This window comes from Bacillus rossius, chromosome 1, assembly GCF_032445375.1.
Source record: "Bacillus rossius redtenbacheri isolate Brsri chromosome 1, Brsri_v3, whole genome shotgun sequence".
Lineage (NCBI taxonomy): Eukaryota > Metazoa > Arthropoda > Insecta > Phasmatodea > Bacillidae > Bacillus > Bacillus rossius.
Window position 1 is genome coordinate 34340665 of NC_086330.1, and position 23339 is coordinate 34364003.

At 38.3% G+C, this 23339-nt stretch overlaps 2 protein-coding genes across 10 annotated transcripts in view; one reads left to right on the forward strand and one right to left on the reverse strand.

The window, feature by feature from the left end:
* Nucleotides 1-10585: 10585 nt before the first annotated feature.
* On the forward strand, nt 10586-15649 carry LOC134534254 (probable U3 small nucleolar RNA-associated protein 11). 5 transcript variants are annotated; one of them, XM_063372550.1, is made up of 2 exons: nt 10586-10745; nt 14079-15649. In XM_063372550.1, exon 2 carries the CDS (start codon nt 14125-14127, stop codon nt 14884-14886), a length of 762 nt encoding a protein of 253 aa, XP_063228620.1. In that variant the 5' UTR covers nt 10586-10745; nt 14079-14124; the 3' UTR covers nt 14887-15649. The 5 variants fall into 5 exon arrangements, with proteins under 5 accessions (XP_063228620.1, XP_063228656.1, XP_063228628.1 ...); XM_063372586.1 differs by having other exon boundaries at nt 10586-10663; XM_063372558.1 differs by having other exon boundaries at nt 10595-10741.
* Nucleotides 15650-22287: 6638 nt separating this feature from the next.
* Nucleotides 22288-23339, reverse strand: part of LOC134534208 (protein-lysine N-methyltransferase EEF2KMT) — a 104538-nt gene continuing 103486 nt past the window's right edge. For all 5 annotated transcript variants that reach the window (XM_063372477.1, XM_063372469.1, XM_063372460.1 and 2 more), the window contains exons 5-6: nt 22944-23087; nt 22288-22458 (exon numbers count right to left, since the gene is read on the reverse strand). In XM_063372477.1, coding sequence (XP_063228547.1) covers nt 22340-22458; nt 22944-23087 — 263 coding nt within the window. In that variant the 3' untranslated portion in view covers nt 22288-22339. The remainder of the gene's footprint in view (nt 22459-22943; nt 23088-23339) is intronic.

Genomic DNA, 23339 nt, shown 5'->3' on the forward strand with positions numbered 1-23339 from the left:
CGCGCACGACCCCCCTCGCCCGCCAGCCCTCCCGCGGAAACGTGTGAATTTCGCGGGAAACTGAACCGGCCAGGTTCGGGACAAATCGCACATTGAAACATGATTTTGCAAAGACTTAATTATTAATTAATAAAAAATAATGTTTAATAAAATCCTGTGGAAAAACATAATTATAACAATTTGTTGTAGTGCGGCGGAAGGATATGCCACACCCGGCCGGATCCTTGCGCCGGTGTAGCACTCGTTGTATGGCGTTCGCCTCGTCGCACGAACTGCACTTTGCTGCGCGCACGGGCACGTTCGGTGCACACGCTTTTGCGAGACGTTGATGAGGCATAGCGGTCTATGCGACAGAGGAGCATTGGCGGTCGGCGTCAAAGTATGGAGTATATTAACATAAATTACATTGAGTTAAGGTACATCTTTTTAAGTTTACGACTGAATTTTGTCCTGCTACTTGAATTTAAAACTTCAATAGGGGATGTTTTGTAAATCTAGTAGTAGTCTAGGAATATATTTTTTTTTTGTTTTTGGATATCTTGATTATTTATGGTACCTGTCATACAAAGAAAACATAATTTTTTATTTAGCTCAAAAATGGCGCCAACGATTTTTCTCAAATTTCTCGTCATTTTATCTTTTAATAACATCTATAACATGGTTTACTCAGTCAGTTTTTACCGGGAAACTCTAAAAAAGGTAGCTGCCATACAAAATCAATTTTGTTTGTAAATTTTCCTATAAGCCCGGCAAACCGCGCCGTCACCAAAACCACTTTTGTTTTGTGATAGATAAAATACTTATTTGAAATTCGAACGTGTCCTCCGGCCAATATTCATGGGAATACATAACTTATTTTACAGGTACAAGAAGAAGACGTACCTGCCGTCGCAGTTGGAAGTAGTTCTGGTCCCACCACAGAGCAGGGTCAAGACGAAGTCGACTCATTAAAAGTACCTCAAGCATCTAGTCATAAGCCTGCAGAAAAAGTGAATGTTGCCAAAGAAGACATAATTTAAATCGTGCCTTCTGCTCCTGCCGAAATCAAAGATGTGAATCTCGACGATGTAGGTTGCTGGCCTTCTCCTATGACCGACGAAGTAAGAACGCTTCTAGTATGTCGCGGATCTGACTCAGTACAGCACATCGATTCCAAATTTGCCGATGCTGTTCGCTCAGGGACTTCAACGAAAGGCGGTACCCGAAAACTAACCAAAGAGTGGTTCTACAAACCATTATCTAACGGCGAAAAGGTTCTCCGAACATGGATGGTGTACTCGCCTTTGAAGCAATCATTGTATTGTTTTTCTTGCAAGCTGTTTGGCAATTCCGGCTCTAACTTCGCATCTGAAGAAGGATTCAACAAATGGTGGAAGCTAAATCCAAGAATAGAAGACCATGAAAATAGCCTGGGCCATGAACAGAGCTTCTTGAAATGGAAGGAGTTGGAAGTTCGCCTGAACTGTAAAGCAACCATCGATCAGAAACAACAAGAAGTTTTCGAAAGTGAGGAGAAGAAGTGGAGGGATGTACTGTACAGGTTGCTGAATATTATCCAGTTCTTAGCCAAACAGAATCTGGCCTTCAGAGGACATCGAGAAGACATTCGAGGAGATGATAGTGGCAATCGCGGGAACTTTCTGGAGTTAGTGCACCTCCTAGCTAAATACGACCCTCTTCTAATGGAACACCTGACAAAGATAAAGCTGGGAGCAAGAGTCTCAGTTTCGTATCTATCTCCAGAAACCCAGAATGAATTTATAAACTTACTGGGACAGCAAGTTCGATCCACCATCATCCGTCGTATTCAAGAAGCTAAATATTATTGCGTAATCTTCGACAGCACACCAGTCATCTCCCACAATGACCAAATGAGCCAAGTTCTGCGATACGTACATATCGAAGGAGAAAAAGTCGCCGTGGTAGAATCTTTCATTGACTTCTTCGAACCAAAAGGAAAAAATGCAGAAGATCTCAGCAACGATATAATCGTGAAGATAACATTAGACGGACTGGACATACAGAATCTGAGAGGACAGGCTTATGACAATGCTGCCAGAATGTCAGGGATCCACAATGGAGTTCAAGCCCGGATTAAAGCACCGAATCCGAAAGCTATATTCGTTGCATGCACAAACCACTCACTAAACTTGGCTGGGGTACACGCTGCTTCTGAATCAGTGGATTCCGTGACATTTTTTGGAACTCTGGAGAAGCTGTTTGCCTTCTTTTCCGCATCAACTGTTCGATGGAACGCTTTTGGTTGCCGTCACAGGTCAAGCATTAAAACGAGTCACTGAAACGCGCTGGAGCGCTAGACATGTAGCTGTCAAGATGCTTAAAAATAAGTTTGAGGTAGTTCTTGAGGTACTGGAACAATTAACAGATTCATCTCAAACTTCCGAAACAAGATCGGGAGCCAGTCTTCTCCTGACAGCCATGCAGTCATTTAACTTCCTAACTTTTCTTGGCTTTTGGGCTGCAGTGCTACCTGAAGTAGATGACGCACAGATTTACCTGCAGCAACGAGGACTAAGTGTGGATAAGTGTGCTCAGAAACTCTGCGCTTTGAAAACCCTCTTAGTGGAAAGTAGAGACTGTTTCGTGCAAGAAGCAATTGACTTTGCTAAGACTCTCTGCGAAAAACTCGGAATCGAACTGAAAACGAGAAGAATTCGCAGGAAAAAACGCATGCATGGCGATGAATCTTCTGAAGATGCAGCTTTGTCTCACGAACAGGAAATCCGTCGAGAGATTACCGCATCATTCGACAAGATCATTCAAGAAATGACGACTCGATTCCAGCAAATTCAAGAAATATCGGACAAGTTCGGATTTTTGATGCCAGCGAAACTTTTGGACAGCAAGTTCGAGTGTGATCTTTCCCATGTATTAGAAGACATCGAGAAGGACGAGTTTCAGATGTAGCGGAAGCGTCTTTAGCAGTTTGTTGTTGTTGCCTGTTCTGAATCAGAGGAACATATAAGTGGTAATGGACCATTGGAGCTCCTCCAGTTCATTCAAAAACTGAATCTCGGAATTTCGGTTCCAAATATAGTCATCTTGATTCGTATATATTTGACTTTGGCGATTAGTGTTGCAAGTTGTGAGAGAAGTTTTTCGAAGTTGAAGCTAATAAAAAATTACCTCAGATCTACTATGAGCTCCGCTTGACTATCAAACTTGGCTATATTGTCGATTGAACAAAAATTGGCTGCTAATATTGATTTTGACAAAGTTATTTCTGACTTCGCTGCTCATAAGGCCCGTAGAATCCGCTTGTAAAACCGCTCATCCTATTTTAACTTCAATAAAAGGTACCTCATTGCATGTGAAATTTAATTTTAAGTAAGCACCTATAGAATGGGGGCGGCAAAATGGGTCTCCCGCCCCAGGCGCCGAGATGGCACGCTACGCCACTGTTCATAGCTGCCCACGTCGGCTCGGCGCGTATTTTACGGAACCGGGCCTATCCCGACCGTCTTCATCGTGATACCACGCTGCAGATCGTATCACTCACATAAGTGTTTCGCCGAATCTAGGAGCCCGCTCATAGAGCCCCCCCTGCACCCGTTAATGTTCGGCGCTGGCCGTCTCCAGCGAGCATCGAACCGCGTCCCGCGAGACTGCCGCGGTAACCATTAGTGTCGCGTAGTGTTATGTTTTTTCTGTGTTAATTGTGTAACAGCTAGACGTCGCCAAGTGTTGGTAAGAGTGTTTTGTAGCGGGACTAGATTAAAGGTAATAAGGTAATCCTCACCAACTCGTGTACACTAATTTTCCAGAGTCTCCCGTCCTCCACACGGCCGAGCGGCCTTCACAGTCAAGGGAGAGCCATTCAGGGTAGATTCAAGCCGTGTACCTGGCGGGGCACGCGGGGGCAGAGTACCCACGACCCAACACCAACGGCCTAGCAGCCCGTTAGCCTGGCGCCCCTCCGGACAGCAAGAGCACCGCGATGCCCGTAGCGCCCGTCAGGTACCCCCGGGGCCTTTCACATAGGTCGGGTGACGGCAGTTTAAATAAACACCGTGGGACATATCAAAGATTATCCATCTACGAACGACACATCAAGCCTATAAGGTTGGTATTAATATTCGTGCTTGAGCATTCTCTTGAGTCCATCTTGGCGAAGACTGTCTTGTTTCTCAAGGCAGCTATTACAATATTCATGTTTCGTAGTCCGTGAACGAGATTTTCTTCATGAAATCTCCGTGCTCAAGCAAGAGCTTGTTTGACGAACTTCAGGCTTGACGTAGATTTTTTTTCTAACCTAACTAAAACTAAGTGTATTTTGGAGGGGTCCGGGTTAGGGAGGGACCTAGATGTGTCTCAGGCCGTAGCCTATACGCCAAGTCATGCTGGGATTAGCCATGCTGAGAGAGGGTTTCATGCATTGTGTGCTAGGAGGGGATTCGCCAGACAAGGCAGCGATTGGCGCCATGGCTAACTCCTCTCATTCTTAAATCTAGACTATAACTAGAGAAAGGTTGGGCCCAGGTAAAACCTGCATAGACACAGGGAAAACCCTGGGCACATTCATGCAGGATGCAAATTGGCATGCATTACGTAAAGGAATTTACAGGAGACAGAGGATGGTCTAGATGAAGTGTTGGACAGAGTAGAAAAAGAGTCTACCATGCGGGGGTTGGGCACTTGGACTCGTGGTCCGCTTTGAATTTTATTTGTATCTGAAATATTTGACCAGGGATGCAAGCGCCCCTGGTGGTGAGTGGTTACACTGACCACTCACTCCGCCGCCAATCAGCACCTAAAACACTAAAAAACTAAGACAGAAAAAAGACAAATAACTTACAAACTAGGCATTTCGTTAAGAAATATGCCAACACCCAACTCAGGGATGGACGTGCAATGCTTAAGATAAAACTAAAATAATAAGTATAAATATTTTTTATTTTTTTATTTTAATTTTATTTTTTATTATTATTTTAGAAATATATATTTTTGATGACTATTATTTAGTAGCTAGGACTTATTACTAATTTATAAATCTCTTTTATTTACTTCTATACTACTAGTTAAATATAGAGGAACTGTCAGTGTATAAAGTTACAGGTTGACGCCGCCGTCGGTGCTCCCTCTGAGAGCAAGGGCCGCTATGTGTCCTCAACACCTGAGCCATTGCTAGTGCTACGAACACGCCCGCGCGTGTGTCTTAGTGCAGCGCCTCGAACGGCGTGACGTCAGTCACGGCCAGCTTAATGCCCAAAGCGCCCGGCCGGGTGTGGCAATGCGCATCAGGTGACTAGTGCACATATAAATCAATTATCAAACAGAAACTAAAACTTTTAATAAGTATAAAAATTGTCTTTAATTAATTAATGGTTGTGTCAAATATTTCCGCTCACAAAACTGGCCGGCATCGCCTTCCCGTGCTCCGTCGTTTTTCCCGCGGGTTTTCCTCCCCTCCCTGGCCCGTTTGCCAGGGAGAGTCGTCAGTCGCCATCCAGCACTCGCCAGGGCCGGCAGCCCCGCGCACGGGGAGCATCCAACTTTCGCGCCAATATCCATGTTTAGCATCAATAGGTAATTATCTCCGAATCTTCTTTCTACAGCTCCCCGGTCGGCCCTAACCGGCCGTACGAATTGTCGTGCGACCCGACTACGGGTCTTTTAACGTACTACTTAATTATTGTGTTTCAAGGCAGCCCGTCGAGGTGCCTGCACCTCACGCCTCAAGATCTCCCCACAGGGAGTTAGAACTTTGCCCACGCAGGGCAGCATTGCGCCAAACGCGTAACTCAACTTACGAACGCCACAATCCCTGGGACGTGCAACGGACATGAACGAGAGACCACGCTGGGTCCCGTCACGCCTGTTCCCAGTTTAAACGTGGCCCATGCCACTGCGAGAACCAGTCTCGCGTCACGTGACCATCAGAGGTCCACATGCCGAATCCATTCCGAGCCCGGGATGCGCTCATAATTATTTAGTGTTAATTGTCGTGTTAAGATTAGTGTGTACCATCATCATTACATCTGTACTCAATTCAGTGTTATTTGTAAACTCGTTCAAACACTAGCGGATTCTCATGTAAGTGTATTTCGGACTATCACATGCCAGGCATCAGTCTTGCCGCGTCACGACCCGCCGTCACCGTAATTTAGGATAGCCTGCACCCCTCGCTGGGGTAGTCTTCGGAACACTGCGAGACGTTAATCAGTGCCGCCATTCGAGGGCCGTGTGGGCGGAGTGAAGGTTGACGACGATACGGCCAGCCGCGTGACAGTGCCTTGTGCGACTATAAGTTCTGTAACGTATGTTACCAAAATAAAACAATCAAAGTCACGTGTGTATTTCACTAATACGGCGTCCTGGGAGGCCTTAACAGCCCAGGGGGCCCTTTGTCGACGCGTCCCTGCCTGCAGCCACGAAACCAGGAACCCGCCCTTGAGACTAAATTTCCGTTCTAACATTTTAATTAACGTAATTTAAGGACAGGCAGCGGGGACGGCGTCAAGTTGAATTAAGTCAAGACCTATTCGCATTTTGATATTTGTTGCAAGCTTGCAATTCAAAATCACATGTTTTTCAGAAACACAACTAGCACTGGAGGTGTACCCTGCCAGGCGGGCCATGCCCATCGGACATAGGGAGTCAGCCCTAACACAACAGGCAGTGAACTCCCGGGAGCCAAACCTACTCCTGCGTGCTTCGGACCATTTTGAATTAGCAAATTAGCTTGACGAAAAATTCGCTTAAGACAGCCGAAAAGACACGAGCATATACGAACCTTGCCGACTTCACTCGTTCGTTAAATATTCTGCTACTTTTTACACAGAGCACTGAAACCCCAGAATTTGAATTGTGTTTGTACGTTGAGGTGAGAAAGCTTTTTTATTGTTTTAATACTCTTGAATCACACCTGGAAAAACAGGTGTTTTACAACCACAAAGATGCACACCTTCTATTAAAAACTTGCTATACTTTTGTCTTTACTGTGCAAGTTGAACATTAAGACTTAATGTATCTAACAATTTAATAATATATGACGCCGTACCGACCATGGCCGTTAAGCCCGTGCTCCGCACCGCCAGTATCATATCCCTTTTTCGGAGCGCGCCCCTTGCCCAGCCGGATTGAGTCAAGCGACCGCCCCGGGCGTGACCTCAATTAACTGAATTAAACATCAGAACACGAAACCCCGGGGGCTCGATTACAGAAAACAATTCCCAAACGAGGCACTAGGACGAAATTAATTAATCACAAGCAGTGAGCAAGTGCGTCGTAGAGACTCCGTGCATGCGCGGCACGCACGGAACAGAAAACAATCCTCGTTACTAGCCACAGCGGCTACTTGCCTTAATGAATTGGCCTATGATAGTGGTCTAGCCAAACTAAGGGAATTTAAACCCAAACAGTGCTCATTGAGACAATTTGGAGTTAAATTTACAGTCGCCAACTTGGTGCCGCTTTTTAAATTAATAAATCAATTAAAATAACTGTTAAGCCTAAGGCAACTATTTACCAGGTGCAAAGTTTTAATCAAGCACCTGGAGTATGTTTTTACTCATCATATAACAAATTAAATTATTATAAGTTTTTGGTGCCGACTCACAAAGAAGAGAAAGTTTCTCTTCCTTGCGAGGCGGCCATGTTCGGCAGTCTCCAACCACTCCGCGCCGGGAACAGACGTGTGTCCGTGGGCAGCATTTAAGTTAGTTTCACTGATTATTTCTATTCTGCACTATTACTTCAAATTTAAATCTTTTTATTAATTCACAGCTGCCCACGTCGACTCGATGCGTATTTTGCAGAACCGGGCCTATCCCGACTGTCTTTATTGTAATACCGCGCTGCGTATCGTATCACTCACGTAAGTGTTTCGCCGAACTTAGGAGCCCGCTCATCGAGCCTTCCCCCCTGCGCCCATTAATTTTCGGCACTGGCAGTCTCCAGCGAGCATCGACCCACGTCCCGCGAGACTTCCGCGGTTACCATTTCAGTGTCGCGTAGTGTTGTGTTTTTTTGTTAATTGTGTAACCACTAGACGTCGCCAAGTGTTGGTGAGTGTTTTTGTAGTGGGACTGAACTGCGGAGCGAACGTGTAGAGCGTACCGAGTACCCACGCGGATCCCCGGTGAAGCTCCTAAATTAAATGTAATTCTCACCAATTCGTGTACAATCATTTTCCATAGTCTCCCGTCTTCCACACGGCCGAGCGGCTGTCACAGCCAAGGGAGAATCATTCAGGTTAGATTCAAGCCGTGTACCTGGCGGGGCACGTGGAGGCAGAGTACCCACGACCCAACATCAATGGCCTAGCAGCCCGCTAGCCTGGCGCCCCTCCGGACAACAAGAGTATCGCGACGCCATAGCGTCCGTCAGGTACCCCCGGGGCCTTTCACAGAGGTCGGGTGACAGCATATACTATTTTCAAAATAATATGAAAATAGGTTAAACTATTTTTAAAAATATCTGCTACATTTCTGCAGTTATTTTCGCTAATACGACATAAGAAACAATTTAACATATTTTACCATATCATTTATGTTACTAAAACAAAAAATAATATTACAACCACCAACAGCAATATTTCGTCTCATCAAAAATTGTTCAGACAATTTTTATGAATAGCGTTTCGCACCCCTTGCAGTAATAATTGCTTGTATCCAAATTTATCTTCAACAAAAGTTCAACATATTATTAAAAAGGTTAAAAATAAATAAGAATGGATTTGATAGTATACAGAGATGACGGTGTCCGACCGAAGGCCACCCTAAAGGCCGACCTGCAACCGCCAGTATCCGATCCCGCTAACGGAATGCACCCCTAGCCATGGCCCACCCGAGTCAGGCGAGCGCCGCAGAGCAAAGGTAGAATTAAAGCCCATGTCCTAATCAACCGGACAACACGATTCCAGTACATTATAAATTTAACATACATTAATGATCACATCACTTTTAATTAACAACCCGCGCAAAGGAAGTGCGACTTATAAGTGCCCAGGGCACTCATGTGTAAATTTTTACTAATTAATTTGTGAGTGCTCCCCTTGTGGCCTTCAGCCTAATTTAAATGAAGCAGTGTGTGACTTAATTAAAACCGCCCCAAATTTTCATGCATCATTCGCCACTGGAGCAGTGTTCATGCGACGAACAGTCTTCAGTGTGACTCAGGTTATTCAAACTTAATTAACGTAAAATTGTTAAATTCAATTTCCAAAATGTATATATGTATTAAAGTTAATTGTTAATTTTTAATGTGTGAATTTAAACCCACTACAATTTTTTATTAATATAATATTTTACGAATAACGGAACTTTAGAAACCCTGGCGCGAGAGGATGCTCACCCCTCCCACCGTGTCAGGGCCAGACGCCAGTAGCGAGGGAGCCTTCATCCATCGTCTACATTGAATTCATTCTGGGAAATATAGTCACGTAACCAAACCTTTTTTTAATTAACTCCCCGTTTGCGCCTGGTCCTTTTACGGTGTAGGGCCTATCCCAGCCGATTAAACGTAAACTCCCTGCACCACGCTTTACGCGGGGCAGTGCAGCATACGGCGCGGGCCGACTCCCGCAACAACAGAACTTTCATTGATTGTCGAAGTGCACAGGCACCGGCCACATATAGTTAAAGACTCTTAACTTAATTAATAGCGAGTCGCTGTCCACACAGGTGGACCCGAGCATCGCTGTTCGCCATTTACGGTATTGGCCGACTCCAATCAAACTCTCTCCCTCAATCTCGACTGGTGTGAGGGCTTAATCTTAGTGACAGCGCATCAGAGTCCCCAGTGTAAACATAGTGTAATTGTGTAGGGAAAATAGTGTAAACGCATCTGCAAGTGTAATTGCCATCGTTAATTAAACGTCCACTCCGCACACTCTGTGCGTGACGTGTATACGACAGTCCAAACCAGACTCGTGTACGTTATTTGTGAACCTCCCCAATCCAGTTAGGGATCAGTGTGCTATGCTGTGTAGGGCCAGTCCCGGCAACAGCATCGGGTGATGGGGTGGCATGAGGTGGGGCGACAGGCCCACTGGTAGGCTGGCAGCTGCTCCTTGACTCACAGATATTGGTCTAACCTGCCTTTTGCTGGGCATGAGGATATATTTTGGAGAGGGGGGGGAACAGAAGCCTAGAGCGATATCCCCGAAGGACTTAACCAAGGGGGGGAGGGAGTCTAGTGCGTAATCCCGAAGCAGAAGCTGAACTAAGCGAGGATGTTATCTCTGCGCGATATTCCTGCCTCGCTTCCCGCGCAAAAGTGTCTTGTGCAACAGTATAATTCGGGTAATATATTGGGCATGATCGCGCAAACCCTTAAGTTTTTTAAATCTAATTTCAGGCGGATGTAATTGATTATAAAAAAACACATAAAAGTGCAGAGTATATTGCTTTGCTATATAGATATTTATTTTTAATGTTAAATATTATTTTCTTTAAAATGTACTTATGTAATGTTTAGCAACCTTCGATCAATTGTGCTTAATAAAATTCTAAATTATTTGCCTAAACATTTATGAAACGAATTATCACCGATGACATAGGTTTCACTTTTTAAACTCATGCATAACACAAATTACCTGCCAATGTTTATGCTGCATGTATATACTTCTCTGTGAACGATTCCAAATCGATTCATGGTTGTTTACAATTTAAAGCAATTTATTTCGGACGTGTTAACGAAAGTGTGTATTTTAAAAGAAATCTGTTTTTTAGGGCTGTTGTCCATGAAACATCATTTTAGAAATTGATAATTATATTTAGTAGGTAATTTTTATTTTTTTTTCCCGGAAAAAATCTATGTTTTGGGAGAGCCTTGAAGAAACGTGTTGAGTAAAAAATAATTTAAAACCTAGATAATATATATGCGGAAATTTTTTAAATTACTTGAGAGTTCAATGCACTGCTTTCAAACACCTTTCATCAATATGTACCTACTCTTCTTTTTATTCAGTAAATCACTCAATTATTTTTGCCTTCTAAGCTCCACACAAGTAGAGTTTTGCATAATCAAGTTAGAATAAAAATTATTCAAGAATACAAATTTTTAACCATTTAATTATCTTAATTGTGGCTAACCTAACAGAACCTAACCTGCCTCTTTTAACCATTTAATCATCTTGATTGTGGCTAACCTGACATAACCTAACCTGCCTCTCAGTAAGTTGTATGATCTAGCTGTTGCAAAACATCACTGCAGAAATGCCTTATAGTCTATGTTTAAACCTTGCTCTTCCGTATTAATTATACAATTAAATACCTACACTTAATTGAAAATTCACAGTAAAAGTTCAGTATCACATATCTCTTGATTCTGATGGAATGATCCTGTGGTACTTACATGTTTTAAATTACTATGTCGAAAGATCCTGAACATAACAAAACCTTGTGATATTACAATGAATTATTATCATAAATTTAATATGAATAAAAAATTTCCAACAGACCGACATAATTTGTGTTGTGATATTAGAGTTTTGTTTTTGTTTGACAGTATCTTTCAACATAATTTAAAACAGCACACATGTACCACAGGATCATGCCATCAGGATCAAGGGATGAACTTGGATACTTGAGATGGAACAATTACCAAATTCACTTAGGGTGATTCCATGTCAAATCAGCACATACATTTAACCTGACTCTTAAGGCCCGTCTACAACAGTCTGAACCTGTGGGCGGTCCGTGTCTAACATAATGTGAAAGATGTCACGTCACATGAAAACTGCCCAGTTTGCAATTATGATGTCTCATGTCCGAATATCCTGAATTCTTAAGTAGTCAATAGAGCAGAGTAAATGTTTTACGATTTTTTGTTTGTGGTTTTCATGCATGTTTTTCTAGCAGGAACTGGAAACTCTAATGTCGTGAGTGTTTTGTTCTATGCTATCAAAGGACACAGATTGGGACAAAAAGTTCCAAGTTGACCAATGTATTCATATCGCGGAGATTCGGACCATCGCCCACACCACACATGACTTCAGAGGGTCAATGTGAGCCAATCAGTGCCCACCAGACACAGTTTAGCACATGGCAATTATAGACAGACCTTCAGATTTCAATATTTTTTTGTTTATAGTTTACCTGCATGAAGTAAATGAAGAATAAATTTCTTTTTTTAATTGTTTTTTTTAAATTATTTTACAAAATTAACAAAATAACCCAAATTTTGCATGTTTCTGATCAACAAATATATCTGTAATTCTAGAAGGGTTGATTTCAGAAACCTTAATTTGGTCCCATGAGAAAGCTTAATTAATGGGCTTTTACAACTAAGTAGGGGTTGCGTCATTCAAAAATACCAAAAAATATGATGGAAAATTCCAAACTTGGTTTTCTCAATTTAATTTATTTACTTTTGACCATACTAAAGTACGAATATTAATGTTTTAAATACTTGCATACAAAGAAATTTATAAAAAATTAAATTTATACTATTTATTAAGCTGTTAACCAATTCCAACATCTAGCACTTACATAAATGATAAACATATATTTTACTTTTTGAGAAAATATAATTTGGTACTTTCCATTATTTGTATATTTGGTATTTTTTTATGTCATATTAATAGCCCATTAAAAATGCTTTAAAATGTGACTAATTTGAACTTTCCAATATCAACAATTCCTGAATCACAAATATTTTTAGAGTAGAAACACATACAATTTGGGTTATTTTGTAAATTAATTTTAAAAAACTCAAAAATGAAAAAAATAAAACATATTTTTTATTTACTTCATGCAGGTAAACTATAAATAAAAAATCATTAAAATCTAAGAGGGTCAGGTTGAATTTGAATTAAACGGTGCTGATTTGACAAACTGGAATATAAATTGATGTAAGAGAAAAACAAAAATATTCACCTTTCTCATATTCATTATGCATTCTTAATATATTTCTTGCAACATCGGTAGAAAAACATTATTAAATGCACTGTAAATTGGTAGAGAATTCAAATAATGATGTGAAATTACACAATATTACAAACTAATTAATTAATTTTGTGTATTTAAACATATCAGTACATATTCTGGCTTCAAAAACAAAATAAACATTTCTGCATGAACATACATAGACCACTAACTTAAGAACTAGAATTTTTTTTCCTAAACCTTACACACAATTATAAATTTTGCCCAAAAAAAAACTTTAAATACAATTAAATTTTTAGGGAAACATTGATATTGATATATGAATTGCAAATTGCTGAAAATCCCACAATGTTGCACGGAAATCTGTTCAGAAATATTCCGGCAGGTGCATAGTTAATATTAAGTTTCATTGGCTTACGTAGAATTTACAATAAAGGAAAAATAATTGTAAAATTAAAAGTTTGCCGAAAGATAATATTTTTTACAGGTTAATAAATATTTTTAATACCAAAAAACTGTTAGGGAAAATAACAAAGTGATAATTGCTGTTGCCAAAATAAAAATATTTGTTCATTTAATTCATCTTCTTTCAAAGAAATGTAGTCTCATAAACAATTACTGACATGTACATATATCTTGTACAGGCTAAGCAGATTGTACTTAACATTTAAATCATACTTATTCTAAGATGACTCTAATAAAGCCCTACCTGAAATCACCAACATAGTTACAATGTGAACATTTTTCATGCAAGCAATAGCATAGTTAGTGGAGGGTGAGGCGGTTTAGGAGGGGACCACCCCAGTCTACTCTTGAAGAGGGTTCCAGGCTGTCATTTCTGTAGAATTAAATAACACACTAATTAACTTACAAAATTGGAGAAACTTGACCTTATGTTAGTATAATTTAGTTTCCTGGAGAGGCGTCAGCAGTAAAATATCTCATTCCCTGAAAGGGTGTCAGCAGAAAAATATCTACTGCTCCTAGGGGGGTGTCAGCATAAAATTTCCTGCTGCCCCAGGAGGTGTTAGTAGAAAAATGACTCTTGTCACCACAGTGTCCTCCCCCCCCCCCCCCCCCCAACCCTAAATTTGAGATGCAGATATGATTAGATTAATTAGGTTATTTTTTTTAGGATTTTCATTGTTGTTACAGTTTAACCTAGTGGTGGTCGGTTCATTTAATAATTTTAAACTTTGTACAAATGTTTCAATTTTTTTGTTACAGGTGTGTTGCACATTCCTTGTGGACCACTTACAACTAGCCAGCTAACATGTCTATGTGGAAGAAAGCATCGAAAACCAATCAGAAGGTTCACAGGGAGCGACACCAACCAGAAAGCAGGAAGCACCTGGGCCTGCTCGAGAAGAAGAAAGACTACAAAGCTCGGGCCAGAGATCACCACACAAAAGAATGCACACTGAAGGGGCTGAGAAAGCGTGCCTTGAATAGAAATCCAGATGAGTTCTACTTTCACATGATCAACTCCCGCGTGGTGGATGGCATGCACCATGAACTAGAAAAAGATGATGAGCACACTCCGGATCAGATTCGCCTCATGCAGACCCAAGATCTCCGTTACATCTCAACCAGAAGGACCATCGAAGCAAAGAAAATAGATCACTTGCAGTCGGAGCTTCACATGCTGGATGCGGCAAACAAGACCAGAAATAAGCACATCTTCTTTGTCGATACTCTGCGTGAAGCTAGGAAATTTGATGTGGTCCAGCATTTGGAAACGCATCCGGCACTGCTGGATCGTAAGATCAATCGGCCGAGACTGGCAGATTTGGAAAAGCTCTCGCTCCCAGCTGTGGACGAAGCCACAGTTCAAGCGGCGACATTCAAGAAGGTGGCAGCGTACAAGCAGCTGAAGAAGAGGATTGATCGAGAGAAGGAACTTAGTGTGATTCAGCGAAAACTTGAGTTGAAGAGACATTTACACAGTAAGAAGGAGGAAGTTCCAAAAAGAATCAAACCAGGAACCAAGACTGCGCCACCCGTTTACGAATGGAAATATGAAAGAAAACGGTAACAAATTCTGTTTGTAAGGGCCTTTGTATTGTACCACATAAAGTGTAAAGAAAACTGTAACAAATTCTGTTTGTAAGGGCCTTTGTATTGTACCACATAAAGTGTTATTCATGAAATTACTATAAAAAAAATGTCCTTATGTTGAGCCAATAATAATTATGAGAAACATAAGGAAATGTATTCACAATTCAGACAACTCTTACTTTATACACAACAGTGTCCCATTGTGGCTTCTCTTGCTATCTTAAATTTGCACAGATTACATCAATCTTTGACAAAAAAAACTTTGAATTGTGTTAAAAGAATTTTCTTTCTACCTATGTACTAAAGGTCTCAATACATTGTTTTGCAGAGCTTCAAAATATTTTAAAATAAATTACATAGAAGGGAATATAAATATTGCCTATAATTATGTAAATAAAGCACTCAAGTTTCTAAAAAAAAACACAATTTTATTTAACCATTCAACACACTTGATACATTTTAATATAAATGTTTTAAAACAAAATCATTTTTACGGTAACAGAACCTACATAACTGTTAATTTGCACACAACATTTTCACAGGATGTCTTAAAAGTAACTATAAAAATAATATTATACACCTAGAATTTCAATTTATTTATATTAAAACTTTTTTAATAACCAATTTATGCAGAGCATGAAAATAAATTATTGTGCAAGTTCAGCTGTTGGCACTAGATGTAGGGTTTGTATATTGTGCAGTTTAATAAATAAAATACTGTCAAAAGTTAAAATAACAAATTCTACATGCGATTTAGAACCTATAAATATACATATTATTAACACCAGGTGGAATAATAAAAGTTATGTAGTGTGTGGTTTGTAACAAAATATTTAGTTCAAGTGGACTGTAATTATTGTTGTGTTCTCAAATTGATGATGTCCATTCATAGCTTACAATTTCTGATTATGTGTATGGAACACACACACTTGCAGATTTTTTGTTTGAAGTAAATGTAGTTTATATCACAGTCGAAAACACCACACAAACTTTTATCTTCCATGTTCTTGTAGTGGTCTTAGTTCAAACCTGGGATTGTGATTTGGGACAGTTTAGTGGAAATATGGTTGTTGCTATATTTTTATTTTTAGGAATCATTTCAATAACAACAAAATCTTCCCATTTTAAAAATGACATTGAGCTAAAAATAAAACCAAAATATGTTTTATCTAGTCATCAACTCATGCCATTAGGTGCCATACCCTTATCTTATTACCTGTCACGAACCTGGATTGATTATTTTCTTGTTGACAACATAACTCATAGATAGAACAGTAGTAGTGATTTCCCATGTAACACAATCACATTATACTCATCACATTGTTTATATATAAAAAAAAAACTCTGCCAAGCTTCCTTTTGAATCTCTGTAAAACCGATATGATCCAACAAGTACTAATTTTGATGCAAAATAGTTGGTAAAGTAAGTTTAAAATTTCTTCTGGAAGATGACATTTGAAAGGCACCTTGGTTTGCATACTCATCTCTGTTTATCAGTGGATTTTCAAGGAGAAAATGTAACCACAGTTGAGAACTAAAGTTTACTTGACAAATTATTTGTTGAAACAAAAACAAAAAACTTCATAATTACAATTTGTAATCACCCGACATCAGCAAACAGACAATAAATACTAAGCTGGAGCTTTGTTACATATTCTCTCAGTGTCTCAATTGGCACACAATTGTACAGTACACCAATCATTTTCGTGCACATTTCACAACTAATACTACGTACATATTTCTAACTATTGCCTGTAATAACATAAATTAATTCACGGTGCTTAGTAATTGTACATACTACAGTGAAAGCACCTTAATCAGCATGTTCCGGACCGCAGCCATGCCAGATTAGCAAGATTCCTAGATTATCAAATTTAACAGGAATGGTACAATTTTTTTAAAAATTATCCATAAAGTCAATGTGCATGTGAATCATAGTTCTAATAATGCGTTTAAACTCTCAATGTTTTTAAATTAACCATGGTTTTTAGTGGTTTTCTATGAAAAAGTTGGACAATTTGTTAGTGAAACATTTATTTATTTTAATTAATTATTTAAATAATATTTAAAAATAAATACTTAAGAAGGGCATATAAAATGTCTTTCATTGCCAAAGGAAGCATGTCTGGATCTTAGTGAGTGGATGAAGTGGACAAAATTTCAGCAGCCTACTGCAAGAAAATAAGTGATTTCATTGTTAAAATTATTATTTACTAGCCAGACATGATCCAAACAAGAATATATGAATGGAATATTTAAATGGTTTTTGCTGCAAAATATTTGCGTGTAAAAACTGGGTGATAATTAAGTTTTAGCTAAATGTGTCCACAGAATCTATTTTCAGAAGCTTCTAATAGAAACTAGAAATTTTTATTGAAATATAAATTTATTTAAGTAGCTTTATGTCACCTGAACAATACAATACCATATAAGGAATTGCTTTTAGCAAGCAATCAGCACAAAGTCCTTTTTCAATGGCTTGCTGTTAGAAAATAAGACAATTTACAAATGGAATATAAAATAATTATTTTAGTGACATGTATTTCCACCAAAATGTTACCAAAGACGGGAATATTTTCTGTCTTGTTGTTGTGAAAAGATTTCCTTTTTGTCACAGAATAAAACATATTTGTTTTGCTATGTGCACACTAATTTTAATTTATGTGGCTTCTTAGTTAAGTTTATGAATATTTTATGAATATAAAATAATGGTTTCAGTCGACAGCAGTCTTAGAAATAAAATCACACCCCAGAAGAGTAAATAGAGACCACCTCTGCTGTAAATAATAAGCGTAAACCGAGCTTTACCTGACCAACGTCTCGTGTGCGGCAGTGCATTTAGAACATGCCCCGCGTGGCCTGACAAGACTATCTATTACTGTTAACTATAAAAGATGCATGTTTTATCAATGGTAACGTCACGGAAAAATGTGTCCCGATTAAAATGTTGGAAACCTACATTTAAAATTTTTTTTCCTAATAGCTTTAGCGTTCTATTGGTGAAAAAAAGTATTAATATAGTGCTAGTCAAGACTATAACAAATTACAACTACAGAGGGAAAGATGTATGCTTACTGGCACACAGCCAATATTCATTGGTGCAGGCGTCAAGAATTGACAAACTTAAGTACTTTTTCAAATTGAAGTTCAGACCTGCCAATGTCAGTATAAGTAAAAAGTTAACCACATGAAGAAAAATGTTTGCATATAAAATATTTTGCATATCTTATGAAGTAAAAAACACTTAAATATAACTAATTATCTGAGTGAGGATTTAATTAACTTACAGACTTTGACTTGACCAGATTATATTTAATTAGATACATTAATAAAAAAAGTCATGTACCACTTCCTCATTGTGTATATTACACACAATTGGATGGTGTTATGCAGAAAGGAACCAATCAACACTGAAACCAAACTGAGAAAAACAGGCCCAAAGTTCGAGGTTTACTTTAATTCACACATAACATAGATCAATGTTAAAGTGTTTTCAAACAAAGCAGATTAAAACAGGCTATCTTATCTCATACAACGTAACCACATTTAATTTCATAATCAGTTAAAAATAGTGTAATTTGTTGATTGGTTCTTTTCTGCAGAAATAGGTATTTACAACATCTGAATTTTGCAGAAAGGAAACATGTGTTTTTTCTTATGCAATATTGTTGTTATCAGGCTCGAATGAATTTTAATGTTTTGTCTTTAAACTACTAATGCACAACATTCTACATAAATTACTTTAATATTCGAAGTTTCACTATACATTAAACAAAATAGTATGACAATAATTCATTATAAACTAGTGTTACAACCAATAATGTTGATAATGCAAAAACAATATCAGTGTTACACTTTTGCGCATTATCCGTCATAAGCATCACTACACATGAGAATGTCATTATGACATTTAAAATAGAAACTATTATAATCTTTTAGAGCACAAACATGAAAAATATTTTAGGGCATTTTAGAAACCAAATTTAAAATGCTGGTGAGATTAAAAATACCTTGTACATCAAATTCCTGAACTTGTATTGCCTACCAGCTCTGCAACAACATATTAAGTGTTCATTCATCATCTACTTCGAAGTCAAGGTCTTGATTTAAACCATTGACATCTTCACCTTCTTCTGTAGCAGATGCTCTCAGGTGTTTATAAAACCCCTGATAGCATGGTGGTACAAGTTGCATTAGGCTCTTCAGGTCTCGTATTTTTGCAGGATTTATGGTTTTCCCGTTTTCCCACAAAGGAACAAGCCGATCATATGTTAGGGAAGAGCCACATTCCATCAGTCTTCCTGGTCTTTTCTTAGAAATGTCAACCTCGTACTCTCTTTCCGAACCTAGTTCATATTTCATATGGAAAAGAAATGGTTCGTCTCTTCTGATCACTATTTCTCTTGCAAACAACCAATTCACTTTGTCATGTGTTACAGAAACTTTTCTGTTAGTAATGAGTTTCTCAACAGCTGCTGTCCCAACAAAATCTTTACTTGCCATTTTTGTTACTTTTAGTGGTTTTTTCTTCTTAGCTGCTTTCATGACATCAATGTAGTCTGAACAGCTGTAGAGTCTTTGATGGTGCTTCAATGATCGCTCAATGTGGGAAAAATCTGTGTCATTCGGCAGGAAACTGTGGCCAGATACTAGAAATCTAAGAGTGATTTCACGCAAGTTCAGTGCTTCGGAAGACCCTAAGAAACATTTCAACATCAATATCAGTTTGATATTTCTATTTTGGCCACCACATGAGTCCGACCATAGTATCAGTTCAGTTATGTTGTCTGTCAAATTTTCTTTGAGATGTCTTAATAGACAAGAACCCACTTCTTGCACACCTCTTCCAGCTTCATTTTCCATCCATACATAGCAGAAGCCATCGTCGGTTTTGCCGCTGTGTACTCCTGCATTGTACACCCACAGCTGCCGTTTGTAAAAGACAATATTTGTTTGCAGGCGAGGCAATGGTAAAGTTTTTTCAAGGTCAAAAGTACAGCATTCAATGTTTTCTTCATTCTTTGCTCTAAGCAAATCTGCATTCATCTGTTGTCCGGCAATATTTGCTAATGACAAATGTGTTTTGTGTTCCTCCTGGAGCCTTTCTTTCTGACATTGGTAATTTTCATTCTTTATCTGAGAACATAAAGAATCACATTTGTTGCATGTATCCTTCTTCAGAGTTTTGGTCTTAAGATTGAAGTTCTTATAAAACACATCCTTGTACTTAGAGTAGCTCACAGTATTTGGAGTTTCTGTTTTATATTGTTCATACATCTTAGATATGGTCATGCCCAATGGTAAGAATTCACATGTACTGTTTTCTTCTCTTGTATAGTGTGATGTATATTTGGGCACTTTCTTGATATGGTCAATCACTCACACGTTCAGCGCAGACTTCATTTTTTCCACCTTGAACTTGACCTCTTTTGTCCAACAACTGGTTATTCCGTAGTTTTTTCAGTGCTGTATTTACACGTTTTGTTGAGATACCTAATGTTTTGCAAAACATTTCTCTGCACACTCTTTGACCATCCAAGTTATATATTCTAGAAAACTGTACTTTTTCTGTATCTCCTCTGTAGTTGTCTCTTTTTTGGTGCTTCTGAGACAAGAGATGTTATGAAAGTCGTTTGATTGTTGTATGACCCCAATCTATAAAATTCATTAAACAAATGTTTTCTTTTTGTTACAGCAACTATTGACGAACATTTGTTTGTGCATTGACAGTCATAATCTTCAAATACACGTGGTGCTACTTCTGTTCCTTTACTATTTATGTAGGTTTCATTACTGTCCCGCTTTTTCTTACAATCACTTCTGTTCTGCTGAGCATGTTTTCGTTTTCTTCCCTTTTTGTTTCTTCCTTTTCCTTTCTCGACACCATCATTTTCCTCTTCAAGGCCAACACGTTCATCAACATCTTCATCCTGGGGTGTATCACACTCTATACTCTGTTGTAATGGAGGCTTTTCATTTCCTGACTCGTGGAATAAAGAAACATCAAACTCATGAAGTGGCTGCAGAGTATTTACATGTTGTTCTAAATCCACCTCCAACAAAATTTCGTGTTGAATGTCACAATTTCTTTCTGTCTCTTGGTCAGCAATTTTCTTCTCATGACTAGTGTTTGTAGATCCTTGAAGAAGTGGATCATCATCAGGAAGTTCAAATATATACAATGGTTGCTGTTCCTTCTGACTATTATTTGCGCCACATGGAAGGTCACTTCCTGTAGGTATGCTGGCAGTCTATACATAAAAGGAACAATAGATTGATTAATTATGTTCAGCAGAACAAAATAAAATAAATAAATAACTTAAGTGATACTATTAGGCCTACCTGAATTCCACTGGATTTGGAGCCATCAGTCGAATTGAGTACCTCCTCAGAACCGTTGTACACAATATTTTCTACACAATCGGCTTTTTCTTCACGATTTTCTGACAAATCTGAAGACGATGGCGATGTATTTGCTTCTAGGTTGATACTCCCTCCTTGCTCACCTAAACATTTTTTCACATTTCTTTTCACAATAATACTACACAAGTAAAATGTTTTCCTTATTAAAATTCCACCAATTAAGTTAATAGAATTAAAATAGCTACATTTAATACATCAACAATCAAATTAAATATTATAATTTTATAAGAAATTTTATTCTATATATATTATATTCTATATATTTGCTACTAACTTACTTTGTAATGATTGTGCCAAATGAAGTATTTTCAAAGTACGGTGACGAGACATTTTTCAAGCACTAAAAACAATACATGTTATTCGATGGTAACATCAACCCGCCTAATAAACAAAACAATCTTTTCATTCTGATGTTACTAAAAGAAACATTTTGTAATAGAGATAAACAAGTTTCCACAACACAACTAACGTTTTGTTAGCAGAATGACGTTCTGTGGCCAGACCAATGCACTCAATAGCACAAATTCTGTTTTTAAGGAAGGAACCTGTGTGGACTGGTTCCATCTAGATAATACAAACAGCACCATCTCTGTTTTGCAGAGTGAACTCTATGTGGACTGGTTCCAAATAGAAAATATTTGTCCCATTTGTAATATTTTACAGAATGGAACTTGAGGACTGGTTCCATCCAGCAAAATTGAAGTACACTATTTTTGGATTTGGGATTTAAAACATCCTTTGTTTTGGTGGCACCAATCAACATTGTGGACTGGTTCTATTATGAAAAAGACAGAAATGGATGTGTATAATGTGGTTACACCATAAACTCAATTTTTCCATTTTTGTGGACTGGTTCCTTTCTGCATAACACCATCCAATTTGTACTAAAGAGATTGTTCATGCATAATAATACATAATGACATACAAACCAGGCTTCTTGGGAAGAACTCTAAAAGGATTTTAAGTTTTTTATTTAAAGTACCACACACTGTACATCCATTCAAATGCTATCTCTCTGATCTTGGTGTGCTGGTGATAGTGTATACTTTCACCGGAGGGTCACTGCTGTATATGAATACAGAGGGCTGGATTACTTCTTCTGTCTGTACATGCAGACTACTGGTTGCTGTAAACACATAGAGTAACGCCCAATATTTTCACCTTTCAACAGGCCAGCATAAATGTTAGTACATTAACATTAGTAATTTATTCAAAGAATAAATGACATAGAGGAGATACAGAAATAATAATTAAAAAAACAATGAAGTGTGATCAAATACTGTAAAAATGGCATTGTAAAATTTCACATAGATTAAAAAATTAAACTCATCTCCTCTTTTCAATCTCATTAAAAGCTGCATTAAAGTAGATCAGTAATAAATTAACACATATTACTTTTTAATATTATATATTTTTTAAGTAGTATGGGTGCGTACAAAATTGGGACATCAAATAATTTTTTTTTATTAACTACACAACAATTTAAATTTAACTTAAGTCTTGTACATATATGTACACAGATCATAATATCTGCAGTACCACAGAGATGTTTGGACCAAACCAGAAATTATGACAAAATGGAGTATACATGGTAAACTGTGTTTAACTCACCTAGCCGACTGAAGAATTGGTCAAGTGTGTGACTGTTGCGTATGGTGCAAGCCAGTACAATAAGGCACTTGTGGTTAACCTCGACTGCTAGGTGCCGTAAAGCTTCACATAACGGCTGGAATAGCGTACTGTCGTACACCACATCTGGCAACAAAGTAGTTCCACTAATTGCAGTAAACACCGTGACATTGAGTTACATATTCTTAAATATATGAAAAACATATTCATATTAGTCATGGGTCAAATAACTTATTTTTAAAATCTGAATCTCGAATTTGAAATCCAAAGAGTACTTGGAATATACCCCTCGAATCTGAATTTAGGTCTCAATGGTCAAAAATAAAATAATGTACAAGAAATTAAAAAATATTAACTATGGTGTTATAAAATTTAACC